The sequence below is a fragment of the Heloderma suspectum genome, chromosome 2, assembly GCF_057233095.1.
Source record: "Heloderma suspectum isolate Gila_16-S chromosome 2, 16-S_ref, whole genome shotgun sequence".
NCBI lineage: Eukaryota > Metazoa > Chordata > Lepidosauria > Squamata > Helodermatidae > Heloderma > Heloderma suspectum.
The window spans coordinates 376,866,430-376,892,342 of record NC_139459.1 but is presented as its reverse complement, the minus strand read 5'-3'; the positions used below and the strand labels follow the sequence as shown (position 1 = coordinate 376,892,342).

At 45.0% G+C, this 25,913-nt stretch overlaps 2 protein-coding genes across 3 annotated transcripts in view; one reads left to right on the top strand and one right to left on the bottom strand.

Moving 5' to 3' along the window:
- LOC146356272 (uncharacterized) overlaps positions 1-25,872 on the top strand; it is a 48,826-nt gene extending 22,954 nt beyond the window's left edge. Inside the window, exon 4 of one of the 2 annotated variants that reach the window (XR_014787280.1) lies at positions 204-630. Coding sequence is in view for 1 of the 2 variants with exons in the window: in XM_084831666.1 (XP_084687792.1) it covers positions 622-3,275 (2,654 nt within the window). In the remaining variant the exon portion in view is untranslated. Of the gene's footprint in view, positions 1-203 lie in introns of both variants that reach the window. The other variant, XM_084831666.1, reaches the window with a different exon arrangement.
- LOC146356271 (uncharacterized) overlaps positions 23,524-25,913 on the bottom strand; it is an 8,434-nt gene continuing 6,044 nt past the window's right edge. The window contains exon 5 of the mRNA XM_084831735.1: positions 23,524-24,802. Coding sequence (XP_084687861.1) covers positions 23,589-24,802 — 1,214 coding nt within the window. The 3' untranslated portion in view covers positions 23,524-23,588. The remainder of the gene's footprint in view (positions 24,803-25,913) is intronic.

Genomic DNA, 25,913 nt, shown 5'->3' with positions numbered 1-25,913 from the left:
GATGCAGTGGGATGGGTACATGAATAGGATTGGAGAGTGCAAAAAGCAGTCCAGTGGGCGATTCCTAGCTCATGGCTTAGTACTGCGGATCATGAAAGGTTTAGGGAACTGAGGTGTTCCCTTCTAATTGATTCCATCAAATTGATTCCTGAATTTGCAAGTGCCTTCTTTGTACTCACGTTCTGTTTCTGTTTTTCTTTCAGGTGGGGACACGTGGGAGAAAATAAATGAAAAGAGCACATCAAGTGTCTGAGGAAAGCAGTAAGGGGCCAGACATGGAAGAGAATGTTGGGAATTAAGACAGGATGAAAAAGCTGGAGGGAAACCAAAGAAATAAGGAGAGGAATAAATGTCTTTGATGCTGACCTCCATGCAATTATGGCACAACAAAAAACACCCAAAGAAAAGAGAGAGAAGTAATCTTCTGTCTTTGGAAAAACATTCACTCGTAAATCAACCTTGGGTGATCATTGTAAAACCCACACAGCACTGAAATGATATAAATGCCTTGAGTGTGGAAAGAGTTTCAGGTGGAGTATTGACCTTCCTGCCCATCAAAAAACTCTCACTGGGGAGAAACCATTTCACTGTCCGGAGCGTGGGAAAGCATTTACCTAGAAGGGGCACTTACTATCAGTCAAAGAATGCATTCAGGGGAGAAACCATTTAAATGCTTGGAGTGTGGAAAGAGATACTGCTCAAAGGTGACTCTTGCAACACATCAGCGAATTCACACAGGAGACAAACCATTTGAATGTTCACATTGTGGAAAGAGCTTCATTTCCAGGCATGGCCTTACGCGTCATGAGATAATTCACAGAGAAGACAACCCGTTTAAATGTCTGGAATGTGGAAAGAATTTCAGCGATAAGCATGACCTTGCTAAACATGGAAGAATTCACACAGGAGAGAAACCATTTAAATGCCTGGAGTGTGGAAAAGCATTTCGTCAGAAGGGGGCACTTACTGTCCATCAAAGAATACACTCAGGGGAGAAACCATTTAAATGCTTGGAGTGCGGAAAGGAATACTGCCAGAAGGCTGAACTTCTAGTGCATGAAAGAACACACACTGGTGAGATGCCATTTAAATGCCTGGAGTGTGGAAAGGGATTCCACTACAGTAGTGCCCTTCAGTTACATCAGAGAACTCACACAAGGGAAAAAACATTTAAATGCCTGGAGTGCGGAATGACCTTCAACCAGAAGGAGGCTCTTACTTTACATCAACAGACACACACAGCAGAGAAACCATTTGAATGTTCACACTGTGGAAAGAGGTTTGGTTGGAAGGTGAGCCTTGCAACACATCAGCGAATTCACACGGGAGAGAAACCATTTGAATGTTTGCAATGTGGAAAGAGCTTCATTTCCAGGCAAAGCCTTAGTCGTCATGAGATAATTCACAAAGAAGACAACCCATTTAAATGTCTGGAGTGTGGAAAGAGCTTCAGCCAGAAGCATGACCTTGCTAAACATCAAAGAATTCACACGGAAGAGAAACCATTTATCTGCCTGGAGTGTGGAAAAGCATTTACTTGGAAGGGGGCACTTACTATCCATCAAAGAATACACTCAGGGGAGAAACCATTTAAATGCTCGGAGTGTGGAAAGGGTTTCTTCCAGAAGGGCGTACTTCAAGTTCATCAAAGAACTCACACAGGGGAGAAGCCATTTCAATGCCAGGAGTGTGGAAAGGGATTCCACTACAGTAGTGCCCTTCATGGACATCAGAGAACCCATGCAAGGGAGAAGTCATTTAAATGCCTGGAGTGTGGAAAGAGCTTTATCCAGAAGAGTGCCCTTACTTTACATCAACGAATACATACAGGGGAGAAACCCTTTGAATGTTTGCAGTGTGGAAAGAGCTTCCGGTGGAAGGTGAGCTTTGAAACACATCAGCGAATTCACACAGGAGAGAAACAGAAACCATTTGAATGTTTGCAGTGTGGAAAGAGCTACATTTCCAAGCACAGCCTTGCTCGTCATCAGATGATTCACAGAGAAGACAACCCTTTTAAATGTGTGGAGTGTGGAAAGAGCTTCAGTGACAAGCACGACCTTGCTAGACATCAAAGAATTCACACAGGAGAAAAACCATTCGAATGTCTGCCGTGTGGAAAGAGCTTCAGTGAGAGGAAAAGCCTTATAAATCATCAGGCAACTCACACGGGAGAGAAACCGTTTAAATGCCTGGAATGTGGAAAGACCTTCAATCACAGGCAAAGCCTTATAAATCATCAGGTAATTCACACGGGACAGAAACCATTTAAATGCCTAGAGTGCGGAAAGAGCTTCCTCTGGAAGAATTCATTTACAGCACATAAAGTTCTTCATAGTGGGGGGAAACTATATCAATGCCTGAAGTGTGGAAAGAGCTTCAATTACCCATCTGCTCTTAATCACCACAAGAGAATTCACATGGAGGAGAAACCATATCAGTGCATGGAGTGTGGGAAGAGATTTCGGGATAGAAGTGCCCTTAATTGCCATCAAAGAACTCACACGGGGGAGAAGCCATTTCAATGCTTGGAGTGTGGGAAGAGCTTCAGTGTGAAAGAGTCTCTTACATTACATCAAACCACCCACACAGGGGAGAAACCATATCAGTGCTTGGAGTGTGGAAAGAATTTCAGATGGAGACGCTCTCTTACATTACATCAAACCACTCACACAGAGGAGAAACCATTTAAATGCTTGGAGTGTGGAAAGAGTTTCAAGTGGAAGACATACTTTACTTTACATCAAAGAAATCACGCAGGGCAGAAACCATTTAAATGCATGGAGTGTGGAAAGAGTTTCAGATTTAAGGCATACCTTTCTTCACATCAAAGAACTCACACAGGGGAGAAACCATTTAAATGTTTGGAGTGTGGAGAGAGTTTCAGGTGGAAGTCATACCTTTCTTCACATCAAAGAACGCACACAGGGGAGAAAGCTTTGGAATACTCAGAGTGTGGAAAGAGGGGTGCCCTTCAGTACCTTCAAGGAACTTGCACAGATATCTCCGTGAAGGAGGAGGAGTCGAATCAGCCCTCTCCCACAGTAGCCCTGGGGAAACAGGAGGGATCCTGTGACAGCAACACCTTGTCTGAAGCTCCCAACAAACCATTGAACCCTGCCACGAGCCCAGCTGTGATTCCAGATTCTCTTCCCACCACCCACGGCTCACCAGAGCACCAGTCACAGTGTATTGTCTGGGATACTCAGAGCCATGGTGGCAGTGCCTACCTGACTCCCAGAATACCCTTTCGCCCAGGATACACACAGGAGTAAAGGCCTACTCAGGAGGAATGGTCCACTTATGAGGCAGCCTGAGATGCAACTGTGGAACCAGGGTCAGACAGAATATACGCTCTTAGTATTCCGCAGACTTTTCCTTGGCTACCAGCCCCCCTAGAGCTATTAGACTTCATTTATGCGTGCGAGGCAGGAGAAACAATTTCAATGTCTGGAATATTAAAGGAGCTGGAGGCAGAGCACGCATCTTGCATCAAAGAAGCCTTACAATACACATTTAAATACACATGAGTGATTATATTAATAATTCCCTACTTCCATATTCTGGAAGTATATAATTCTGTCAAACAGTGTGTAAATAATATAATGGCCTGGATCCAACTGGAACCTTGTGCGACCTGCCCATTCCAGTAGCTAGCATTTCATCTGTTTTGGGGCTTGCCCTGGAAGTGATACGTTGCAGTCATGTACAGAATGGGGTCAGCTGGGCCACAGGTGATGGACTGGTGTCAGTAGAGCTAGCAACGCATGCAACACCTCAGTTGGATCCAACCCATTACATCCAACTGTGTGTTTTGACAGAAAGTTTTATAATATAGTGGAGTGGGCAACTAGATCTTGACATATCCTGCCTTCTTTTTAGAGCTCTCTGGACCCCCCCCTTAGCATTCATTAGAATGTCGGGTGATCCTCTAGCACACCATGGGAGGTGACACCGTGGGCTGCAGAAGAAAGAAGAAAGTTGCAAAAAATCTCACATTCCCCACCCCCCCGCTGCCCGTCGCGCCCACCATTTTCCACTTACGGAAGCCTCTAATGTACTAATGGGGACGCCTGGAGAATGTGCAGCTGTATGGGGATAGGTGCTGGTCAAACCCAAGACACTTTTCTGCCCTAGACAAAGGACAAGAAGGCGGCCCCTCCCTTCCCACGGACAAACATCAACCGAAGTGGCAGTCGAATTGTAGTTTAACAGAGACACAATGCTCTGTTTCATAAAGTTGGAATGGAGGGGGGGGGGTCCCCCTTCCACGAATAGCCTTGTAGAGGATGCAACTTCCGATTTAAAGGTGGGTTTGGCTTTCCAGATCTTGTTTATATCAGCAGTTCTATTTCTTGATGTGAACTAAATTTTGTCTCTTCTACTTAGTTCTGATTTTTCAACGTGGTGAGTTTTGGAGTTTTCTCATATGGAGCCTTTCTCTAAACGGAGGGCATTAGGTTCTCGGCACAAACAAATAGGGTTCCTCCCACAGTTTCAGTGTTAGAAATGTAGGGTAAATAATGTCACATCAATTACATTTTGATCCATTTTTTCATCCTAAGTCGACTGTATGGGGAAGCCCAAATGTAAAAATTCATGCGAAAATGTCTTTTGTGGCAGAACTGGATGGATAAGTTAAACTAGTAGGTGCTGATGAGTTTTTTCCATTCTCAGCTTTGCCTGCCAAATATGACTTTCCTGCTACAGCTGAATGGCAATACCTGCATTTTCTGTATGTGTCAGAATCTAGGTTTGGTCCTGCTGCTTCTACATTGGAAGCACTTATTGAGGCTGATCGCTCATAGTGACCCACAATCCATCTTTAGAAATACTTGCCATCAGGGGATTTGGAGCCAAGCGCCATCAGTATGCTGATGCTATCTCCCTGTGACATCTGAATCAGGTGAGGCTGTGCAAATCCTGGATCAGTACCTAGACTCAGCAGTGGTCCGGATGAGGGCCAATAAACTGAAGGTGAATCCTGGAAAGATGGAAGCCCTGTGGGAAGTGGTTCCCAAGTCTGGGAGAGAGGCTGTTTGCCTGTTCTGGGTGGGGTTGCACACCCTCTGAAAGATCGGGTTCAGAGCTCAGATCCATCAAAGTCACTGGAGGCCCTGGTGGCCATAGCATCTCGTAGCGCCTTTTACCAGATTTGGCTGGTTCATCTGATAAGTAAGATCCCGTGGCAAGCGACTCTAATGAGAAAAGGAGTCCAAGATGGGTGGGGCTTTTTAAAAAAGGAAATTCTAAAGGTGCAATTACAACAAGAAAAATAGGTGGAAGACAACAGAAGAAGCCAATGTGGCTTCACAAAAAGCTTAGAGATGACCTGAAAAACAAAAAAGGACACATATAGGAAGTGGAAGGAAGGCCAAGCGACAAAGGAAGAGTACAGGCGGGTAGCACAGAATAGCAGGGATGGTGTCAGGAAGGCTAGAGCTGAGGTTAGCAAGGGATGCTAAAAGCAACGAAAAGGCTTTCTTCAGCTATGTGCATAGGAAAAGACAGGAAAGAAATGGTGGTTCAACTATTAAGGATGGCAAAATGATAACAGATGACAAAGAAAAGGCAGAAGTGCTCAGTTCCTACTTTGGCTCAGTCTTCTCCCAAAAGAGGGTCTATGACCCCCCCTGGCAAAGATGAAATACAGACTGAATGGGCGGATTGCAGCTTGAGATTGATAGACATATGGTTGAGGAACACCTACATAATTACTTTGAGTTCAAATCTCCAGGGCCAGATGAATTCTATCCTACAGCAATGAAGGAACTAGCAGAAGAACTCTCAGAACCACTGTCTATTATCTTTGAGAAATCATGGAGGACGGGTGAAGTGCCAGATGATCAGAGGAAGGCTAATGTTGTCCCTGTTTTCAAAAAGGAGGAACCTGGGAACTACAGACCGGTCAGTGTGACATCAATCCCTGGGAAAATTCTGGAGCAGATTATAAAGCAATCCATCTGTAAGCACCTTGGAAACAATGCAGTGATTACTCGAAGCCAACATGGATTTGTCAAGAACAAATCCTGCCAGACTAATCCGATCTCATTTTTGGATCGGGTATCCTCCCTTGTAGACTGAGGGAATGCTATGGACGTAATATACCTCGAGTTCAGCAAAGCTTTCAACAAAGTGCCCCATGATATCCTGATGAGCAAACTAGCTCAAAGTGGGCTAGATGAAACAACTCTCAGGAGGATCCACAGCTGGCTACAGAGTCGGACTCAAAGAGTGCTGATCAATGGGATCTTCTCAAACTGAGGAGAGGTAACGAGCAGGGTACTGCAGGACTCAGTCCTGGGCCCAGTGCTCTTCAACATTTTTATTAATGACTTGGATGAGAAGGTGCAGGGAATGCTTATCAGATTTGCAGATCACACAAGATTGGATGGGATAGCTAATACTGGGGAGGAGAGAAACAAAATTCAAAGTGATCTTGATAGGCTGGAGCGCTAGCAGAAAACAACAAAATGAAATTTAATAAGGATAAATGCCAAGTTCTGCGCCTAGGAAAAAGAAACCAAATGCACAGTTACAAGATGGGCGATACTTGGCTCAATACTACAAATGAGAAGGATCTTGGAATTGTAGATCACAAGCTGAATATGAGCTAACCATGTGATGTGGCTGCAAAAAAGGCAAATGCTATTTTGGGCTGCATTCATAGAAACATAGCTTCCAAATCCCAGGAAGTACTAGTTCCCCTCTACTCAGCACTGGTTAGGCCTCATCTGGTGTACTGTGTCCAATTCTGGGCACCGCACTTGAAAAAGGACGCAGACAAGCTGGAGAGGGTTCAGAGGAGGGCAACAAAGATCATCAGGGGATTGGAAACACAGCCCTAGTAAGAGAGACTGAAAGAACTGGGCATGTTTAGCCTTGAGAAGAGAAGACTGAGGGGAGATATGATAGCGCTCTTCAAGTACTTGAAAGGTGGTCACAGAGAGGAAGGCCAGGACCTCTTCTTGATCATCCCAGAATGCAGGACACGGAATCATGGGCTCAAGTGACATGAAGCCAGATTCCGGCTGAGCATCAGGAAAAACGTCCTGACTGTTAGAGCAATAGGACAATGGAACCCATTACCTAGGGAGGTGGTGGGCTCTCCCACACTGGAGGCGTTCAAGACGAGGCTGGACAGCCATCTGTCAGGGATGCTCTGACTTGGATTCCTGCATTGAGCAGGGGGTTGGACTGGATGGTGTTATAGGCCCATTTGAACCATACTGTTTTATGATCAGCTACACCCTCTCCTAGACAGAGATAGCTTGGCCACAGTGGTGCAGGCGCTAGGAAACTCAAGACTTGATTAATGCAATGCCGCCTATGTGGGGCTGTCCTTAAGGCTGCTTTGGAAGGTAGAGCTAGTGTAGACTGCAGCAGCTCAGCTGTTGTTAGGAGCTGCCCCTTTTCTGCATGTATGTCCTTTTCTGAGGGAATGTCACTGACTTCCTATTGGCTACCAGGCCTGGTTTAAGGTTTTTGTACTAGTATATAAAGCCCTAAACAAGTTAGGACCAGGATACCTGAGAGAACATCTTCTCCCCTATCAACCTTCCTGGTCAGTGAGATCATAGAGGACACGCTCCTGGTGGTTCCACATGGACCTCCAGAGAAGAGCTTTCAGTGTGTGGCCCCCTTTCCGCGGAATTCCCTGCCTCTGGAGGTCTGGCAGGCACCAGCAGTGTGTTGGTTCTGGCGCCTGGTGAAAACATCCTTATTTCAGGAAGCCTTCCTTAACTAACGAGCCATGGTTTTTGTCGGTGTTCTGTACTACCTCCAGTACCAGTGGCAGTCAGCCTATGTACAGCAGCTGCTGGGGAACATGGGCGGGAGGGTGATGTTGCACTTGTGTCCTGCTTGTGGGTTCCAGGTCGACAGCTGGTTGGCCACTGTGTGAACAGAATGCTGGATTTGATGGACCCTTTGTCTGATCCAGCAGGACTCTTGTGTTTTTTAAAATAAGAATTTTGATTATGGAGTTGTTTTATCTTTTGTTTTTAATTGTTCACTCTGGAATCTGCGTAGTTGTGGAGTGGTATAGAAACTAAATAAAATAATAAATGTTTAGTGAATAAATATGTTACACAGAGTCTTACCAAGAAGGGAATAGGGAACTGGATTGTCGCATTTTGCCTAATCAGTGGACTTCCACTTTAGTAGTATATAGATGTTGTAATTAAAGTAATAAATAATTAGTGAATAAATGTTAGACACAGTGTCTTAAGCAGAAATGAAATAGGGAACTGGATTGTTCTATTTTGGGACAATCGATGGCTCGCCAATTTAGCGTCTGTATCTGCAGTGACTATGGATCTCAGGATTTTCTGTATTTAGCAAATACTATTCTGTGTGCATTGGTCATGTGTGCATCTTTTTTAAAAGGGTTTGTCTAAGTCAGCTAATCCTGGTGGTGTAACAGCTAGCATTTCTTTTAACTATATGTCTTGGCAGTGTCCAATAGTTGCCTCTTTTTGGGTGGAGGCTTTGGATGCTATAAAAGGGATAAGACAAATTCCTGGAAGAGAAGGCTATCAATGGCTACTAGTCCTCATGGCTGTACGTTACCTCCAGTATCAGAGGCAGCACATCTATGTACACCGGTTGTTGGGGAACTTGGGCGGGAGGGTGCTGTTGCACTCCTGTCCTGCTTGTGGGTTTCCTGGTCGACAGCTGGTTGGCCACTGTGTGAACAGAATGCTGGACTAGATGGATGCTTGGTCTGATCCAGCACAGCTCTTCTTATTTTATTATACAGATAAACCTTGTATTGCAGCACTCTTTACTATTTACTGATGTAAATGTCCTCTTAAATTATCTACCTGCTTCCTGGAAGTTAACGCCCGGTCAGAGCAAATCGATTCTCCGTGCCCTTTTAAATTCTCACTTCCTGTAATGCAGTGGATTGAGAACCTAACAAGGCTTTCAACAGTTGAACAGGTGGTATATAGATGCCACTTGTGAATACATACTTCCATGGATATTTGGTTTGCTTCTGTTGAAGTTCATGTGTACTTCTTAGCCCTATTTTCATTATATATGTGTGTGTATTTCATACGTGTGCATTGAAATTGATATATTCAAATCTATGTTGCTAGATTTTTTTTCTTTTCCTCTTGTTTTGTTGTCATTTCACAATAAAGTGTAGTTAAAAACAGCAACGCTGGCAGTGGGATAGCATTCTCCACAGGACTTGAGGACATTAGATGAGATTAAGGGGTGCAGTCCAGGCCATGAGGCCCATACAGCTCTGTCCTCCAAGCAACGGGAATGGGTGGGGGCTCAAGAGGGGCAGGGTGTGTGCATCCATTACCTGGGGGTCAGGAATCGGTATGTGGTTTATGGAGGTTCGCCTGTTTGGGGCTGGCGGGCGATGGGGTGTTTGGCCTGTGTGTGTGGGCAAGGAGTCTGGTGGGTGACAGGGGAGGTTCTGTGAACACATTGCTTCTCATGGGCACCACATTGGGGACCCTAGCCCTAAACCCATTCCCACTCAGCTAAGCCCCTCTACTCTCCACCTTTTTCCAGAGCTTGACTGATTCAGTTCCCTCGAGCTTCCCTTCCATGCTCCTTCTTCCCCTCCAAATACAAAACCTCAGACTTCAGTGCTGTCTCTTTTGTAACAGTCATCTTAATATCCCACTTCCCTCTCATAAGCCTTAGGAGATGGTAAAACATATTTCTCTCCACATTTAATTGGGGGGAATTTTCTTTATTGTTGTGTAATAAGAGTCTTCCTCAACCTGACCCCCTCCAGGAGTGTTGGACTCAACCTTGTAGCCGGGGGTGGGAGGGATGGGTGTGCTACCACCTCTACAGCTATGCTTTGCCCTCCACAGGCTTTTGGGGGGAAATTGTCTTTTTTTAAATTGTGTCATGACAGACAAATCCGTTTAAAGAATTACAGCTTGTCTTAGGAACAGGAGCAATTAAGAGTAATTCAGAGAATATGACAAGGCAATTGCACAACAAAAGCCTCATCTGGAAGAGCTCCCCCAAATCTGCTTATTCAAGAATTTTCTTGACTTGAGGTGGGTTTTACATGATGACAATCACCCTGTAATTACTTAAGTGATCCCGAAAAAGAAAAAATACAGCCAGTAACATGACCCTCGAAAAGTAAAATATTGGAACTTATTGTGGGCCAGGTTTAGACTCCACCACTTTGCTCTGCTTTTTAGTTTCAGTTGTGTTCTCTGCTCAGCCAGCAATAAAGAAGCCTGTTTGTCTGCTGTATGAAGTAAGAGTTTGTTTATTCTGGTTATTATGATGAGTAGAGCAGGACAGGGTGCTTATTGCTAAAGGGGAAAATGTAGAGATACGTTAAGAAAAAAATCTACCCTAAGTTACCCTTTACTCTTTTAAGGTATTCGTAATATTCACAAATATAGTAGCTATTTTTCTCCTTTTTCTTGATTACTTGGTGATAAAGGATGAAAACAGCTCAGAGGAATTAGGAACATTGTTGTGCATACTTCTGTTGGCTGGCTGGCTGGCTGGCCACCTAGGCTGAAATTGAGGCTTGATTTCTGATTTTCTTTCAGCATGGAGCCTTTTCAGGGTTTCTAGGGTGAAAAATCAACCCACAACTACTTAAAAAAAAAAATAAGGCTTTCCACAATTAGTTAAGTTCCCAATCATTTAGCTGAAACTGAGGCTTGATTTCCAATTTCTCTAATGTGTGCAGTTCAGCATGAGGCCTTTTCAGGGTGGGTTTGTGGGGAAAATAGATGCGCAACTAGAAAAAAAAAGGTTTTCCACAATTAGTTTAGTTCCTAATTGCTTAGTGCTTTATATAGCAGCCAGTTGTCCCTTTACTGTCCAACAGGAAGGAAAAATTAAATGTCAAGTCTCAAAGCTCTATAAGGTGGGATCCTTAAGGAGGACTTAACAAACATACCTGAAAGTATTTTTTTCCTGCCCTTTCCTAAACTAGCATGGACAAGTTTGTTTTTCAGGTGGAATCTAAAACTGGGATACCTAATTCCGCATCAGAGCCAAGCACAGGAGCTCACTGAAATTACCAAAGTGATTCAGTTCATGAAGAATTAGAATATAGAGACAGTCTACAGGTGAAAGAAGACTGCAGTTCTAGGCCAAGTCACCCTCTTGAATCTGGTGTTCCAGGAGATCTCTCAAAAGAGGGTGAAACAAACAGATTAAACTTCATTCATACCCAAAGAACAGTGAGGGCCATAATTTCCGACAAGAATGGATCCAGAAATATGAATGGTTATAGAGTATTCTCCATTAGCTGATGCAACTTTCTACTATTCTTGTAGACATTTCCAACCCAAAATATCAAAACAAGATGTCTTTAAGAGGTTTCAAGGACTGAAAGAAAGCACTTGAAAAATCAAGAGGGTTTCACAGACATGCTACAGCTGTGGTCCGTATTTCAGCAATGACTATGTGGCATGAAAAAGAAAAACGACTCTCGGCTGCTACCTCTGTGTCCACTTTAGTGAATACTACCAATCTTGAAGGCAATAGATGTTATTGAAAAGCAATTGTTGATGTTATTCCATTTTAGTCATGAATGAGCTAGCTATGCAAGGAACATATTACAATGAAGAGAAAGAGAAGCACAGCTTACTTAGAAATGTATTTGAATATACTCTCAAAAGACGTGAAAAACTGGCAGAAACTAGTAAGCACATTCCAAAAAATGCAAGTTATCAGTCTCCAGAAATGCAGAATGAAATTGTAGACGTCATGGCGCAAGTTGTTTGAGAGGATATAGTAGTAAACAAATACTGCTGATGTCCCATGGTATATACTTTTATAAGATTCTATTAGAGACAAAAACAATTGTGAAAATGTTGCTTTAAGAATTCAGTATGTGAAAAATGGCAAAAGTTTATGAACCTTTGTTATGCATAGTTACCACCACTTTTGCTGCTGCATCCTTTACACAACTGACATTGAAGGTGTTTGAAGAAAACAGTCTGGATTTAGCCTGGCTGTTAAGCCAATGTTATGATGGAGCTAGTGTTAGGAGTAACAGAAAAGGAGTGCAAGCCCAAATTCAACAGAAGCATCAAAGAAAAATTCTGTATGTCCATTGGTGCAGTCACTGCCTCCATCTTGTTATAAAAGCTGTGGACGATATAAAACCTGTCAAGCATTTTTTTTCACCAATGTGTTATGCTTCATACATTTTTTAAGCATGGAAGATTTGCAAGTCTGTATGAAGGTCAAAGCCTATCTCGCCTTTTGGTCAAGACATCATTGGTCAGGTCATTTGAAAGTTACCAGAATGTTTGTGCTAATTGAGTGCAGGACACAGAATCATGGGCTCAAGTTACAGGAAGCCAGATTCCGGCTGAACATCAGGAAAAACATCCTGACTGTTAGAGCAATACAACAATAGAACCGATGACCTAGGGAGGTGGTGGGCTCTCCCACACTGGAGGCATTCAAGACGAGGCTGGACAGCCATCTGTCAGGGATGCTTTGACTTGGATTCCTGCATTGAGCAGGGGGTTGGACTCGATGGCCTTGTAGGCCCCTTCCAACCCTACTATTCTATGATTCTAATTACAAAAACATAATTGATGTTTTTAAAAAAGTGAACACTGGAAGTTTTATTGGAGATGATGTGGTCTGAAGTGAGGGGCTTCTTGCTGTCATGAAAACACTTGAATTCTGGTTTTGCTTAGTGTTCATGAGGAAAGTTATTGTGACCTGCAGATAAGGTCTTGCAAGCCCAAGAAACAGGACTGAAAGACTCTATAGCTATTATCAATTCAGTAATGGAAACTATTATACAACTTCAAAACAGTTATTCTTTTCATGAAGTCCATCAAGAGGCTAAAAAATTGCAGGAGTACAACAGTGAAGAAGAAACTCATTCCCAAAGACTTAAGAAGACAAATATAACCCTAAAAGATGTTTTAACAAAAAAGATTGGTGAATAAAGTGTGACAGAAAGTGAACAAGTGGAAATAATATACTTTGAAGACATTTCTATTCTTACTGAAATGAACAGGAGATTTTCTGAAAATGATGTAATCACTGCAGTGGCATCTGTTGATGACTTGAATTTTGAGCAAGTGAATCAAGCTCCCTAGGAAACACAGTCCCAACAAAAGAAGAGTTTTGAGTGGCCAAAAATTTCTTAGAAAAACAGAGTAACTCAAATGTGTTTCAAGAAATTTACCAGCTAAGAGTGGCCTTTGCAGATACATATCAACTTCTGGTGGCTGCAAAGACTTGTCTGCAGCACAGCCATCTGTGAATCAACATTTTCAGTTTTAACTTGGATCAGTCAACCCTAGAGACTTTCAATGGCTCACAAGCATTTAGCAAATTTGGTTTTTCTTGCATTTGAAAAAGAAAGGACAGCTAACCTTAATTTTGATAATTTTTTACATTCAAGGAAAAACCAAAAGCTGCATTTGTTCTGATTGATTTTTATGTGCTATGCATTTTTTTCCTCTCTGAAAAGGTGTATTGTGAATCTACCATTCAAAAACTTTTTTTTTTGCATGTGTGTCAAACATTTTTATAGATTTATGAAAGTAAGTGTATTATCTGGTTATAGCTTACAAAATTAAGGACTTAGTCTCATTGACTTGAACAAGGAATATTGTTGATTATTGAACATAGTTTCAGCACCACTCTCCCTAAATGCTTCACTATGGTTACCTTGTAAAGTGCTCTTCCTCTATTTCTAAAGGTTTGGGTGGGGGGTGGGGAGCATTGGTACTGCATGATACAAGATTAAAATGGAAACCTTGAGAAAAGAAGCTCCACACTAGTTTTTAACCTCTTAGTTATATAGCATAAACTATTTTGTTTAACACCTTTTGGTGTACCCTTGTTCAGTCATTTAATTCCTGATGTTCATACTAAATTTTCTGTTAACTTGACCTTTACGTAGCCATTACATATGTTAACACATTCTCTGTAGGGGGAAGGCCACTGCCTTTCCCATCAGCTGGCTTCGCGCTCTCATTTTCCCCATGACGGTTGGGGGGGGGCGGGGACTGGCTGGCACTATGCACCGCCTAGAAATACGGCTGCCCCACCTAACGAGGCTGGCTGGCTACAGGGCTGGTTGCACTGCAGGTCCCATTATGCCCAGCCAGCAGGGCCAATGGGAGTTGAAGTTCAACACATCTGGAGGGAGGCAGGTGTAATATTTGCTGCAAGTCCTTCAGTAGCAGCAGAGTAGTCCTTTCAAGCTTCCCTGAGCTAGCAGGAGCCTACAGGAACCCAGAAAGGACAAACTAGAAACATGCAGTGCAGAAACGCCCTTAGTGATTGTGTGAATGTATTTCAGTAGGATTCCTGAACGTTTTTCTGTCTGAGGACCAAATTTCATTCCACAGAAGCCCCATTCCAGAGGTGGACAGGGCAAAAGGACTCGGCCGGAAACGCCAATATATTTTAGCTTCAAGCCCTTCCTGGGAATAACTCGGCCGTAGGGGAGGCACTTGGAAACATTTTTTAATGACAAAAAGGTGGGAGAAAAGCTATGAAGCCGTCAAATTATCAGTGGATGGGGGAAAGGGTGGAGCAATCCAGGGCGCCCTGGTGGCCTGATTGGGCCCCCAAGCAGGCCAGATTTGGCTTCCAGGCCTGAGGGTCTTCAGCCTCCAAGAACATCATGTTACGCTCCTGCACCCCAGTCCTGAGAGGGGTGAACTTGCAAGGCCTTCAGCACTCACTCAGACTTCTGTTTCCAAGGAGGGCACTGGAGACGTGTGGCTGGCGTTTCATTTATTGAAAGGTTTATTTACACTGTGCTCAGGATGAAAGTCTACAACATCAGGAAAGCAAATGCCGGCTTCCTCCCTGCTCCCCACCCATCTTCTTCTGCCAGACAAAAGCCAATCTCTCCTTTTGTCTTTGGTTCATCTTTCCCCCAGGTTCATTTCCTCCTACCCCCTCAGGCCTTGTAGGACAAAGGTTACCAGTTCAGGAGTCAGTGCTGCTGAGGGGGAATCCTTTCTTTATGTTGTTGTTGTTCAGTCACTCAGTCGTGTCCGACTCTTCGTGACCCCATGGACCATAGCACGCCAGGCCTTCCTGTCCTGCGCTCTCTCCCGGAGCGTGCTCAAGTTCATATTCATTGCATCGGTGATGCTATCTAGCCATCTCATCCTCTGCCGTCCCCTTCTCCTTTTGCCTTCAGTCTTTCCCAGCATCAGGGTCTTTTCCAGGGAGTTTTCTCTTCGCATTAGGTGGCCAAAATATTTCAGCTTCAGCTTCAGTATCTGTCCTTCCAATGAGCACTCAGGGTTGATTTCCTTTAGGATGGACTGATTTGACCTCCTTGCATTGTAAGGGATCCCAGCAGGTAATTCAGACTTACCTGAAACACACAGCGATACATCACGGTTTATACTGCGTAATCTTGCTATAACTGGATGGATGGTAGGGGGTGGAGAAGGTGAAGAGGAAGGGTTAACTAAAGCCGCTGCTTCTACAGGCAAAGCAAGCCACACGCTGTCCTAGTCTGAAGCGCAACACAAACCTTAACAAAATGTTTGGAATTATTTATCACTCAGAAAACGCTACAGTTAGTGATCGGGGGGTGGGGGGTGGAAAAAGTTCCCTTTGGATCTGGTAAAGACAAAACATGCTTAAAACATCAGACTAATAGTAAACACAGTAAATCAGACCAATAGTAAAACATCAGAACAATGACATAGCAAAGGCTTCCAGGATACAAATTGTGCCGCAAAAGCCCGTGGGAGATATGCTTGAGGCTGGATCTTGAGGCTCTTGGGAGCTTTCCAGACAAATGGCTCCTAGCATTACTAGTCAAAATGCATTGAGGGGCTATACTGCTTTTCATCAACTTTTTTTTTTCTGGTAAGGAAAACAATGAAAGAAACGGTGGGAAAACATGGGAGGGTTACAGATGGAAGACCATGTGGTGTGGACCTCTTGTAAAATTCCGCGTTAGAGGCAGGGCGATTGCACAACAAAAGCCTTGCCTGGAATCACCCTTGGGCTGAAGCATGGCTGGTGCCATCTTTCAGCCCAAGAGAAAAAACTATCTGCTGGCCGAGCCGGGTTCAAGCGGCCCCCAGCATCTGCAGGAGGGAGAGGTGGACTGGGGGCTCATCCCTTCCCCCTCAGAACAAGTAGGAGCCGAGCGCAGAGCTGAGAGCCAGCCAGAAGAGCCAGGGCCAGCCCTAGCGTACATAGCGGCCTGGGTGAGGAGTGCCTTTGTCCCATCCCCACCCACCCCGTAGTCAGTTTTGCAGGACCATCCAGAGGATTTATGGGGCCTGGTGCAGGTGTGATGTCCAATGAGAACACCACTGCTCAAAACCTTGATCTTTCAGCCACTGTGCTACAGTTTGAAACGCCACATTGACCCTGTTCAGATGCATATTGGGGCAGGGTGGCTAGGGCTAACCATGCTGCAGGGTGGCTAGGGCTAACCATGCTGCAGGGTGGCTAGGGCTAACCATGCTGCAGGGTGGCTAGCGCTAACCACTGCAAGAGCCCTGGCATGTGTGCAGCTAACCATGGCCTGCAGCATCTAACCACCCTCCCTCCTGCAGTCCTCCAACCACTCCATCACACACCCCAACAGCTTCAGAGGCTCACATGGCCATTACAGGAGCGGGGCTGCTGATGGCTGTTGACAGCCATTTTCTTCTTTCCTTCTGATTCCATTACAGAAATAAGCAAAAAAAAAAAAACGTGTAAAAATCACCATATTGCTAAAGTGTGCATATGCACACTTGTGCAAAGTCGCCGTATATCACTAAAACACGCATTATCCTCATGTATCACTAGAATGTGCATTTGCGCATATGTGCTGCTAACAGCCACCAGCAGCCCCGCTCCTCTAATGGCTGTTTTCAGCTGCTCTTGCCATGGAGCTCTATGGAAACATTTCGTTAGCCACAGGGCCTGTTCAGATGTCATGCTAAGCCATGGTTAGTGCCACTAATCATCTCGCAGCAGGTAGTTAGTGAGTGTGGTTTGTGTGTGGTTAATAACCATGGTGGGGTCTGACCCCCCATTCAGAAGCCATGGTAAGCCACCATGGTTAGCTCACACCTAACCATCATGGCTTAGCGTGACATCTGAACAAGTTCATTCTGAGCAGTGGCAGTGCACTATGCAACACAGCAGAACTATCACAGGTTTTACTTACAATATACTTATACTATTTTTTGTTTTGTAGCAGTTCCTATCTTTTGGTAAGCATTCTTTGTTTTAGAATATCCATTTTTTATCTTTAGAAATATTTCAAGAAGCTATAATTTGTTTTAAAAACTGTTCAGCTGACCTCTTACAGCTTACAGCTTTATTTTATTATTATTATTTATATAGCACTTATAGTATTAACAGTATTTGAAGTGCTAAGTGCTCGGTAACATTGCCCCAAAGTAATGCTAGCACAAATGACAGCACGGTGGAAATTGACAATGAAACGCACTTAATTGAAGGAAGATCGTTTTTGCTTGCTTTTTGCCACCCTAGGTCATTGCAAACAGTACATTCAAAAAACAGCCACTTAGTTCAGCTCGGTGCCCTCCTCATGGCAGCTTGGCACCACCCTCAGCTCAGCACCGGAGCAAACACGGAAGACACCCACCCCTAGAACCAGCCCTGAGTGAAGCACTGCATGCTGAGCTCCTGGCCTGGACAGTGAGTTGCCCTCTTTGAGACAGAGTGACCAATCAAGCATCTGAGTGTGAAATTAACCCTGCAATCCTTTACACATCTCACTAGTCATAAACCCTATTATTCAGTTGGATTTACTCCCAAGTAAACATATAGGACTGCAGCCTTAAAAAGCTTAGCCACCCACCTGCAAGGCAATGCACACTATCCTGGAATCCACACCACCTTGTGGAAAGGACCCAATGGGGTCTCTACTCCCAGTGATGCCACACCTTTCTTTGAGGAGAGCACTTTTGATGCATGCCTGCATTGCAGGGAATCCACTTTGGTGCACATGATTTTGCTGCTCCACAATGGCAGGGCAGAGGGCAAAGAAGGATTATCAGGGGCCTGAAGGAATCTTGAATTAAAAAAAAACAACCCTAAAGCTTCCCTTATTAAACCACAAGGACCACACAACAGCTTTGGGGTTAACGGTGATCTTTCAGTCTGGAAATGATTGTCAGTCTATGCTCCCAATTTTCACCCTTCCCAGTTCACAATATCAAAGTTGGCTACCAGTTCACCATTCCCATCCACGTACTGTCTCTTAATGGAAGCATTTGAAAACTGGATTTCTCTTAAGAAGGTGTGAAACTAAAACGATAATGAACCACATACAAGAATTGTGTCCTACCATGAAGTAAAGTGAGGTGGGTCACTCGACATGGCAGGTTTGGGATACTGTTTATGGACACCAATTGTCACGTAATCAAATGAATTTATTTGTTGCATTTATATCCCGCCTTTTTTCCTCTTGCAAGGAACATCTTGAAAATGAAATGGAAGTACCCTCTCGTTTTTGGCTACAACATTCATAATCCCCAACCACCATGGTCAGTAGTCAGTTACTTTGACCTGCAACAAAAAGCTGCAGTGTGACTGTGATCCCGTTCGCTGTTCTAGTCAACCGCACGTGCCCTCCTCAATTCCATTTCCTCTCCCACCCAGTTTACTCTGACCCCACCCCCGCAATAGTCCATTCATATGCATTTGCCACTGAGCATGATCTGCCCTAGTTGGGCTGTCTTCGGCATTTTTTCCCCTTACTTCCCCCCCCCCCAATATTGTTTCTATTCCTATTTTTATAAATATTAGGGCTTCCTCAAGCCTCTTCATGCCATTTTGGCTACTTAAGAATTGGCACTCACACCTGAACATTGGAAATGGTGGGAACTGTAATTTCACTATGTGCAGGGAGGTGCCATTTGGATTTTCTTCCCCAGACATTAAGTTGTCTTGGGCCAGTGCAATTGGAAAGAGCCACACAGGATGTACTGCCGATTTCACAACGCGATCCGCCCTGACAGAAGAGAGGTGTAGCTGCTGGCATCTGTGTGCTGACTCCCTGACGTGCAGCCTCTTTCACACTGGGGTGCTGGGCTGAAGGAGGGGTGCCCCACAGAGTCAAGAGGAAGAAAGAGACTGAAAGAGCCAAAGAGCAAACTCCCCTGCCTGAGGGGACTCCCACATCAATGGGCCCTTCCTCTGGGAAATGGAAGTCTGCAGATTGGGACCCTAAAGTGAGGGGACGGGGGACAGACATAGGTCTGGATCCACTGGTAGATCTCTGTATTATTTGCAGTAGATTGACGAGGATTTCTGACTTCCAATTAATACCAGCAACAAAATGACCCACTCACCCTCCCTGCACACACATACCCCTAGGGGTGGATTTTTGCGTAGGATTGTGTGTTTCAGTTCAGGTACTCAGAACCAATTCCTGGGTTCCGAATTCCTTTATTCCAATATATGTCTTTCGCATCAGGCTCCGGTTGGTGGATCTCGGGCTTTTAGTGAAACAACAAACCTAGATCCTGCAGGCCTGAAGTCTGCCCGGCCCTGTCCCACAGAAAAGTCACCCAGGGGCTGCATCAATGATGAATGGACTCCCACTTTGCCTAGTAGGTAACCTGAAGCAACTAATGGAAGATGGGAGACATGCTTCTGAAGGGACCATATTGGGTAAAATGTCTGCCCTGTAAAGAACCAGAGTGTTTCCCTCTTGCATTTTGCCTTGGGATTTACAGCAAAGAACTAGGTCCTATTCAGATGATCAGGGTTAGTGGGGAGCAGAAGTATGGAGTGGGGAGGAGTAGGAAAACCACATTTATTCATTCATTCATTCTTATACCGCGAAAGCTCTCTGGGCAGGTCACAAAAATTAAAACCATAAAGTAAAAAACAAAACAATATAAAATATGAAAGCTTAAAACTACAGTATAAAACTTAACGTATAAAAAGTATAAAACTTAAAACTACAGTATAAAAGTACAACCTGAATAAAACCTATCAGCTTTATTCTCTATATCAAGAAAGAGATAATGATTTAAGGATTGTTAAGGACACGACTACATATCAAGAGTTGTGCACACCCCCTCACACGACCGGGAACCACGTGGTGCGCCATGGTTGACTTACCCATCCCCGCTCCGCAGTTCCCGCATTGTCCTCCTGCTGCTGTTGCTCATCCCAGTGGCTGTGGTGGCAGGAAAAGGCAGTGACGGTGACGTTGCTACATGACGGCGACCACAGAGTCCAGCCATGCTGCCTAGCACATCGCTGGAAACTGCGGACGCTCTAGGCAGTCATCTCCATAGTTGCCAGGATTTTTCCATGGAGCAGCCTGCTTTATCAATGGAACCCCCGCCACACAACACATTAAGCCACCCCAGAGCCCTCCTCACCTCACCCCCCACTGCGGAGGGTAGGTACCTGGTGCCGGTACTTTACCGATCGCGGGCAGGGATTTCACCCACCACACGACATGCTAACCCACCGTGGATCATTGTGAAATGCGACCCACGGTGAGTTAGTATGACATCTGAACCCAGTCTTAAGAGTATTTCATGTTGCTTTTAGCTTTAGGAATTTATTGTTTTATGGCTTAGGACACAGGAGAGCACCGGTCAGCAAGGAGCCCTGCGTGGTTTTCATTTAAATGTTAGCTGCTGTCTTTTAGCCCAATTAAAACTATTATCTTTAACGTGTCACAGTTGCATCACCTCTTTTTGAATGCAAACACACACGCTACGAAAACTGTGGATCTCTGCAACCAAAGCTGCAATCCAGAAAAGGTGAGGGCATTCATGCCCTTGAGTTGTAGGAATGACTTCAGCGTGGGCTCAACACTGATCTACGGGCTGATCTGGGATGGGCTTCGGCATGTGGAGAAGTCAAAGGGGGGGTAATTAAGTCAACTGGAGTCCCTAAGTTGACTAAGTGTTGGATAACAGGCACAAGTCCGCATGCTTCCGGACACTAGGTGGTGATAGAGAACATGCCGCACCAACAGCCACTTGTCTTGTGCATCCCCCTTAAGTCTTGTAGCCTGATCAGTTCCTTTTTCTTGCTCCCTCCCCTTCCTCTGGCTCTGCAACAAGCAGCACATGGTCTTTCCACATAGAAAGCAAGAAACTATATCTCAGGCCTTCACTTACATTCACACACCCAGCATTGAGGGGTGCTTATAATCAAGCAGTGTTAGCCTTCTTTGGACAATGTCTATAAAAGCACTAATAAAGCAAGTTGATTTGAACGTCTTCTAAATAGGCTTCAGCCTGCGTTTATTGCCTCCAATACTAAATGCTCTGTTATGTTTTCTCTATATAAGGGAACTCTGCTGTAAGTCACACCAGACTTTCTAACACAAACACTCTTCAGAAGGAAAAAGAAACATCTGGAGTGAGCTTGTAAGAGTGTGGAGGAAAGAAAGGACTTAGAGGCATCTGTCCTAACAAGAGGTGATGAGATCAGGCTAATCCTGATGCACAGTATCTTCACACTAATTTCTAGCACCTTGTGCACTGCTCCTTAAGGACCTCGCTACTGTTTGTCAGGTTAGTTTATCCAAAGACCCTGGCTTGATCATGATGGGGTGCAGGGAAGCAAGAGCCAAGACATACACCCAAACAGTGTTCCTGGGCATTGATTTCATCACTTCCCAGGGATATGACCTGCATGCATAATTAATCAACATTTGGCCCACCCTAAGGGGACTAATATCTGCAGTTCTGAGTAGATTGCTAATGCCAGAACTGACCTTGCTGAATAACTCAGCAGGTCACCTATGTAAGAGCACTTTGCTGTCAATTATCCCACCTTGATTCAAGCAGAGATTTCTTAAAGGAACCACATCCTTATTTTGTTTAAATTACTATTTTATTATAAAAGTTCAACAAAACAAAACCATAACGAGGAAAAGAAAATATATATGTAGCTATATAGGTTTCAATTTATCCATTTTAATACATGCATATGAAGTGTGTGTGTGTGTGTGTGTGTGTTATTCTAGGGTGCAACCTACCTACCTACCGAAATTGGAAACAGACAATGGAGACAGTTATTATTCTAGGGTGCAATCCTATGGCCGCTGGTCAGCATCTAGAGGGCCAAAGGACTGGTTGGTTTCTGGCAACTAACCTTGGAACCCGCTCTGAGGTCGGTTCCCAGAGAACCGCCTCCCCACCCCTCACCCGCTGCTTTGTAGGTGGCGCAGATCATCCCTGGGCCCCACCCTTGGAAGAGCAGCATGGAGCGGGGCAAAAGGGGGTGTTCCCGGGACGGGGAATGTGCAAGTGCCAGTACAGCGCTCCCTATGCATCGTCCGGCCTCCCCGCCCCACGCTGACGTCCCGCAGCTAGAGAGCCGAAATCGGCGGTCTAGCCACGAATGCAGGGTGGCTGGAGCACAGAGGAGACGACCCCCTCTGTGTTCCTCCCGCCCTGCCCTGGATAGGCGGCTGCCTCTCCACTAGGATTACCCTGGTCACCAATGTGTCTGGTGAAAAATCATTCAAAGTTCTTTCCATGCACCAGGCATTCACATGGGTTTTCTGATGTACAATCATTTACCCCCCCCAAATCCCCTCTCATTTATTTTGTACCTTTAAATGATTCCTCTTCCATGCACAGTCTTTCGTTTGAAGGAAGATTTCTTCTCACTAAAGCATGCTCCACAGTCCCTGTGTGTGTGTGACACATGCCCATGCAGACGTGTGTATAATGTTTGATCTATTGCAAAAGATCTTACTACCACCGGAACATTTCTCGGGCTTTCCCCAAAGTGAATCCTCTGATGTCCACCAAGGCCTATTTTATGAGAACAGCCTTCACCGGGTTAGGAGCATTTCTACAGATTCTCCCTGACAGAGATTATGTGTAAGACAGAATTTGAATCTTATGTGTGAAATAAGATGTGCTCTGCCTCAAATGCCTTCTATACTGCAGACACGTAAATAGCTTCCCCTGTCTTGAGACCGTAAATGAAGTCAAATGGCACTATGGGAGCAAAGCTCTGGTGAAGACTGGGAGCAAATGTTCTGGATGGCCCTGGTTCAGGAATTGCAGCTGAATCGGCCTCAATGGTAGTCACAGTTGAGTTTTCCTCCTCATAAATAAATAGTTGTTCCTGAGTAGACGCTTTCTGATGAGTCTGCCCTGGGCAAAAGGGTATACTGGGAGTGAGGTGGGTACTTCCACTATGGCTCTGAATATCTCACCTGATACATTGCCACTGGTGCTCTCCTGAGACGTGGGAGGTGAGAGGAGAGCCTGGAATTGTGGCTGGGCTTGAGATAGGGTTGAAGGGGTTGTGAGGAACCTCAGACAAGGCAACGCTGTCACAGGATCCCTCATGTTGCCCCAGCTCTAATCTAGGAGAAAGTGGTTCTGGGGTATCGGACTCCCCCTCTTCCGAAGAGGTGTCTGTGTGAGGTTTTTATGTCATGCCGGGTATTCCCTTCAATTGAGGTGCTTTCCACATTCCAAGCATTTAAATGGTTCTTCTCCAGTCTGAGTTCTTTGAAGTAATGTAAGAGACTGTCTCAAAAATGAAGCTCTTTGCACCCTCCAAGCATTGGTATGGTTTTCCCCACCCTGGTGTGAGTTCTTTGAAGGGAATTAAGGGCCTCCTCCTGCTTGAAGCCCTTCCCACACTCCAGGCATTTACAGTTTTTCCCCAATGTGAATTGCTTCATGTGCTCTGAGGCCACGCATCTGCCTGAAGCGCTTTCCACACTGCAGGCATTTGAAGGGTTTCTCTCCCGTGTGAATTGTCTGATGACTAATGAGGTTTTGCCTCTGCCTGAAGCTCTTTCCACACTGCAAACATTCAAATGGTTTCTCTCCTGTGTGAGTTCTCTGATGTGAAACAAGGGCATACCTCTGGCTAAAGCTCTTTCCACACTCCAGGCATTTGAATGGGTGCTCTTCTGTGTGAATTCTCTGATGATTAGTTAGGCTTGGCTTGAGACGGAAGCTCTTTCCACACTGCAAGCATTCAAATGGTTTCTCTCCTGTGTGAATTCTCTGATGCGAAGCAAGGTCATACTTTCGGATGAAGGTCTTCTCGCACTCCAGGCATTTAAATGGTGTCTCCCCTGTGTGAATTCTTTGATGGGAATTAAGATCAGAGTTATATCTGAAGCTCTTTTCACACTGCAGACATTTATAGGGTTTCTCATCTGTATGTGTTCTTTCATGGGAAAAAAGGAGAGAGGCATGACTGAAGTTCTTACCACACTCCAGGCATGTATACGGTTTCTCTGCTGTGTGAGTTGTTCGATGGACATTAAGGATTGAGGCCTGTCTGAAGGTCTTTCCACACTCCAGACATTTAAATGGTTTTTCCCCTGTGTGAGTCCTTTGATGTACTTGAAGGGCACCACTCTGGGAGAAACTCCTTCCACACTCCAGGCATTTAAATGGCTTCTCCCCCGTGTGAGTTCTTTGATGCACTTGAAGGGCACCACTGTGGTGAAATCGCTTTCCACACTCCAAGCATTTGAATGGTTTCTCCCCTGAGTGAATTCTTTGATGGATAGTAAGGGCCCCCTTTTGACTAAATGCTTTCCCACACTCCAGACAGTTAAAGGGTTTCTCCCCTGTGTGCGTTCTTTGATGGGAGATAAGAACTCTACTCAGCCTGAAACTCTTTCCACACTCAAGGCATTTATATTGTTTCTCCACTCTGTGGGTTTTCCAATGGTCATCAAGGGTTGATTTACAAGCAAATGCTTTTCCACACACAGGGCATTTGTTCTCTCTCTTTTCTTTGGGCGCTTCTGTTACCCAAACATTCTCTTCGGCATCTGGCCACTTATCACTTTCCTTGGACACTTGACGTGCTTTTTCATTTCTTTTCTCCCACGCATCCCCAGCTGAAATGAACAGGGAAACAGAATGTGAGTGCAAACAAGAAAGACACTCGCAAATGAGGCAATCAACTTGATGTCCCCACCCCTTAGAAGGGAAAACCTCAGTTCCCTAAACCTAATCAAACTTCATCTCCACAAGTAAGATCAGGAACAAGGGCTCCAAAGAGAATTTCAGGGAAACTAGAAAGGTTGAAACCCCAGCAACGTTAATTCAAAAAGTTATATGTTGTCCTTCCCCATTGAGGAAAGCAGGCCCCCAAAATAATAAAGTTAAAGGGAAGATTCAAAAAGGCATCCTGTTTCAGTTTAGCTGAGCCCAAGAACAACACAAGGAGGAGGTGCTCTGTCCACTGCAGAGTAAATCAAACGACTTTCCAAGGCCACATTCATTTCTCTTTGGTGAGGCTGCTGCAGCATCCATGCATTGAAATTCGAGAGTGCTTGCCTAATTGTTTCCCAAAAGAAACTCTAGAAGGAGGAAAACTAGCAGCCCCCAGTTTTACAAGGCAAGACAACAGTCTGGGCAAGACAACAGTTCACACAGAGACTTCTGTGATCTTGAGTACTCAGCTCTGAGGCTCTCCACTTGGAGTGCTTTTTGCACTCTCTGTCGGGGTTCCCTTGTCCCCCCCTTTCATCCAGCACTCAGAACACACAAAAAGAGAGGCTTCAGTCTCACACCTTCAGTTCATTATTCTCAGGTTCATTACAGATGCAAATCCTCGAAGACTCTCTGGCTACAAAGGAATGCCTCTAGGGGATTCAAATGGGAATAAACGAGAGTTGCCCTCAGTTTGAAAAGGCGGCTGTCTGACTAGGCTAACTTGGAGAGGGAGGTCGGACCCTCCTGCGTCACCTCTCATGCGTAGCTAACCAGTTCGAATGCCTAAGCTGAGGGAAATGCCTGACATTTCCCTCTTAGCTCTGCCTCTCCGCCTGGCATCCCTTAGGTCGCAGACCTCAAGCTCTGCCTCCTCCTCCCGCCGCTTCTCACAGAGGGGGGTGAGGAGGAGGCCTCAGGCCCGGCCATCTGGGAGCTGGTAACCTGAGAAGCACACCCACCCATATCTGAACTGGCCTGTGAAAAAGCCTCCCCAAGTTCTGGCTGCTCCTC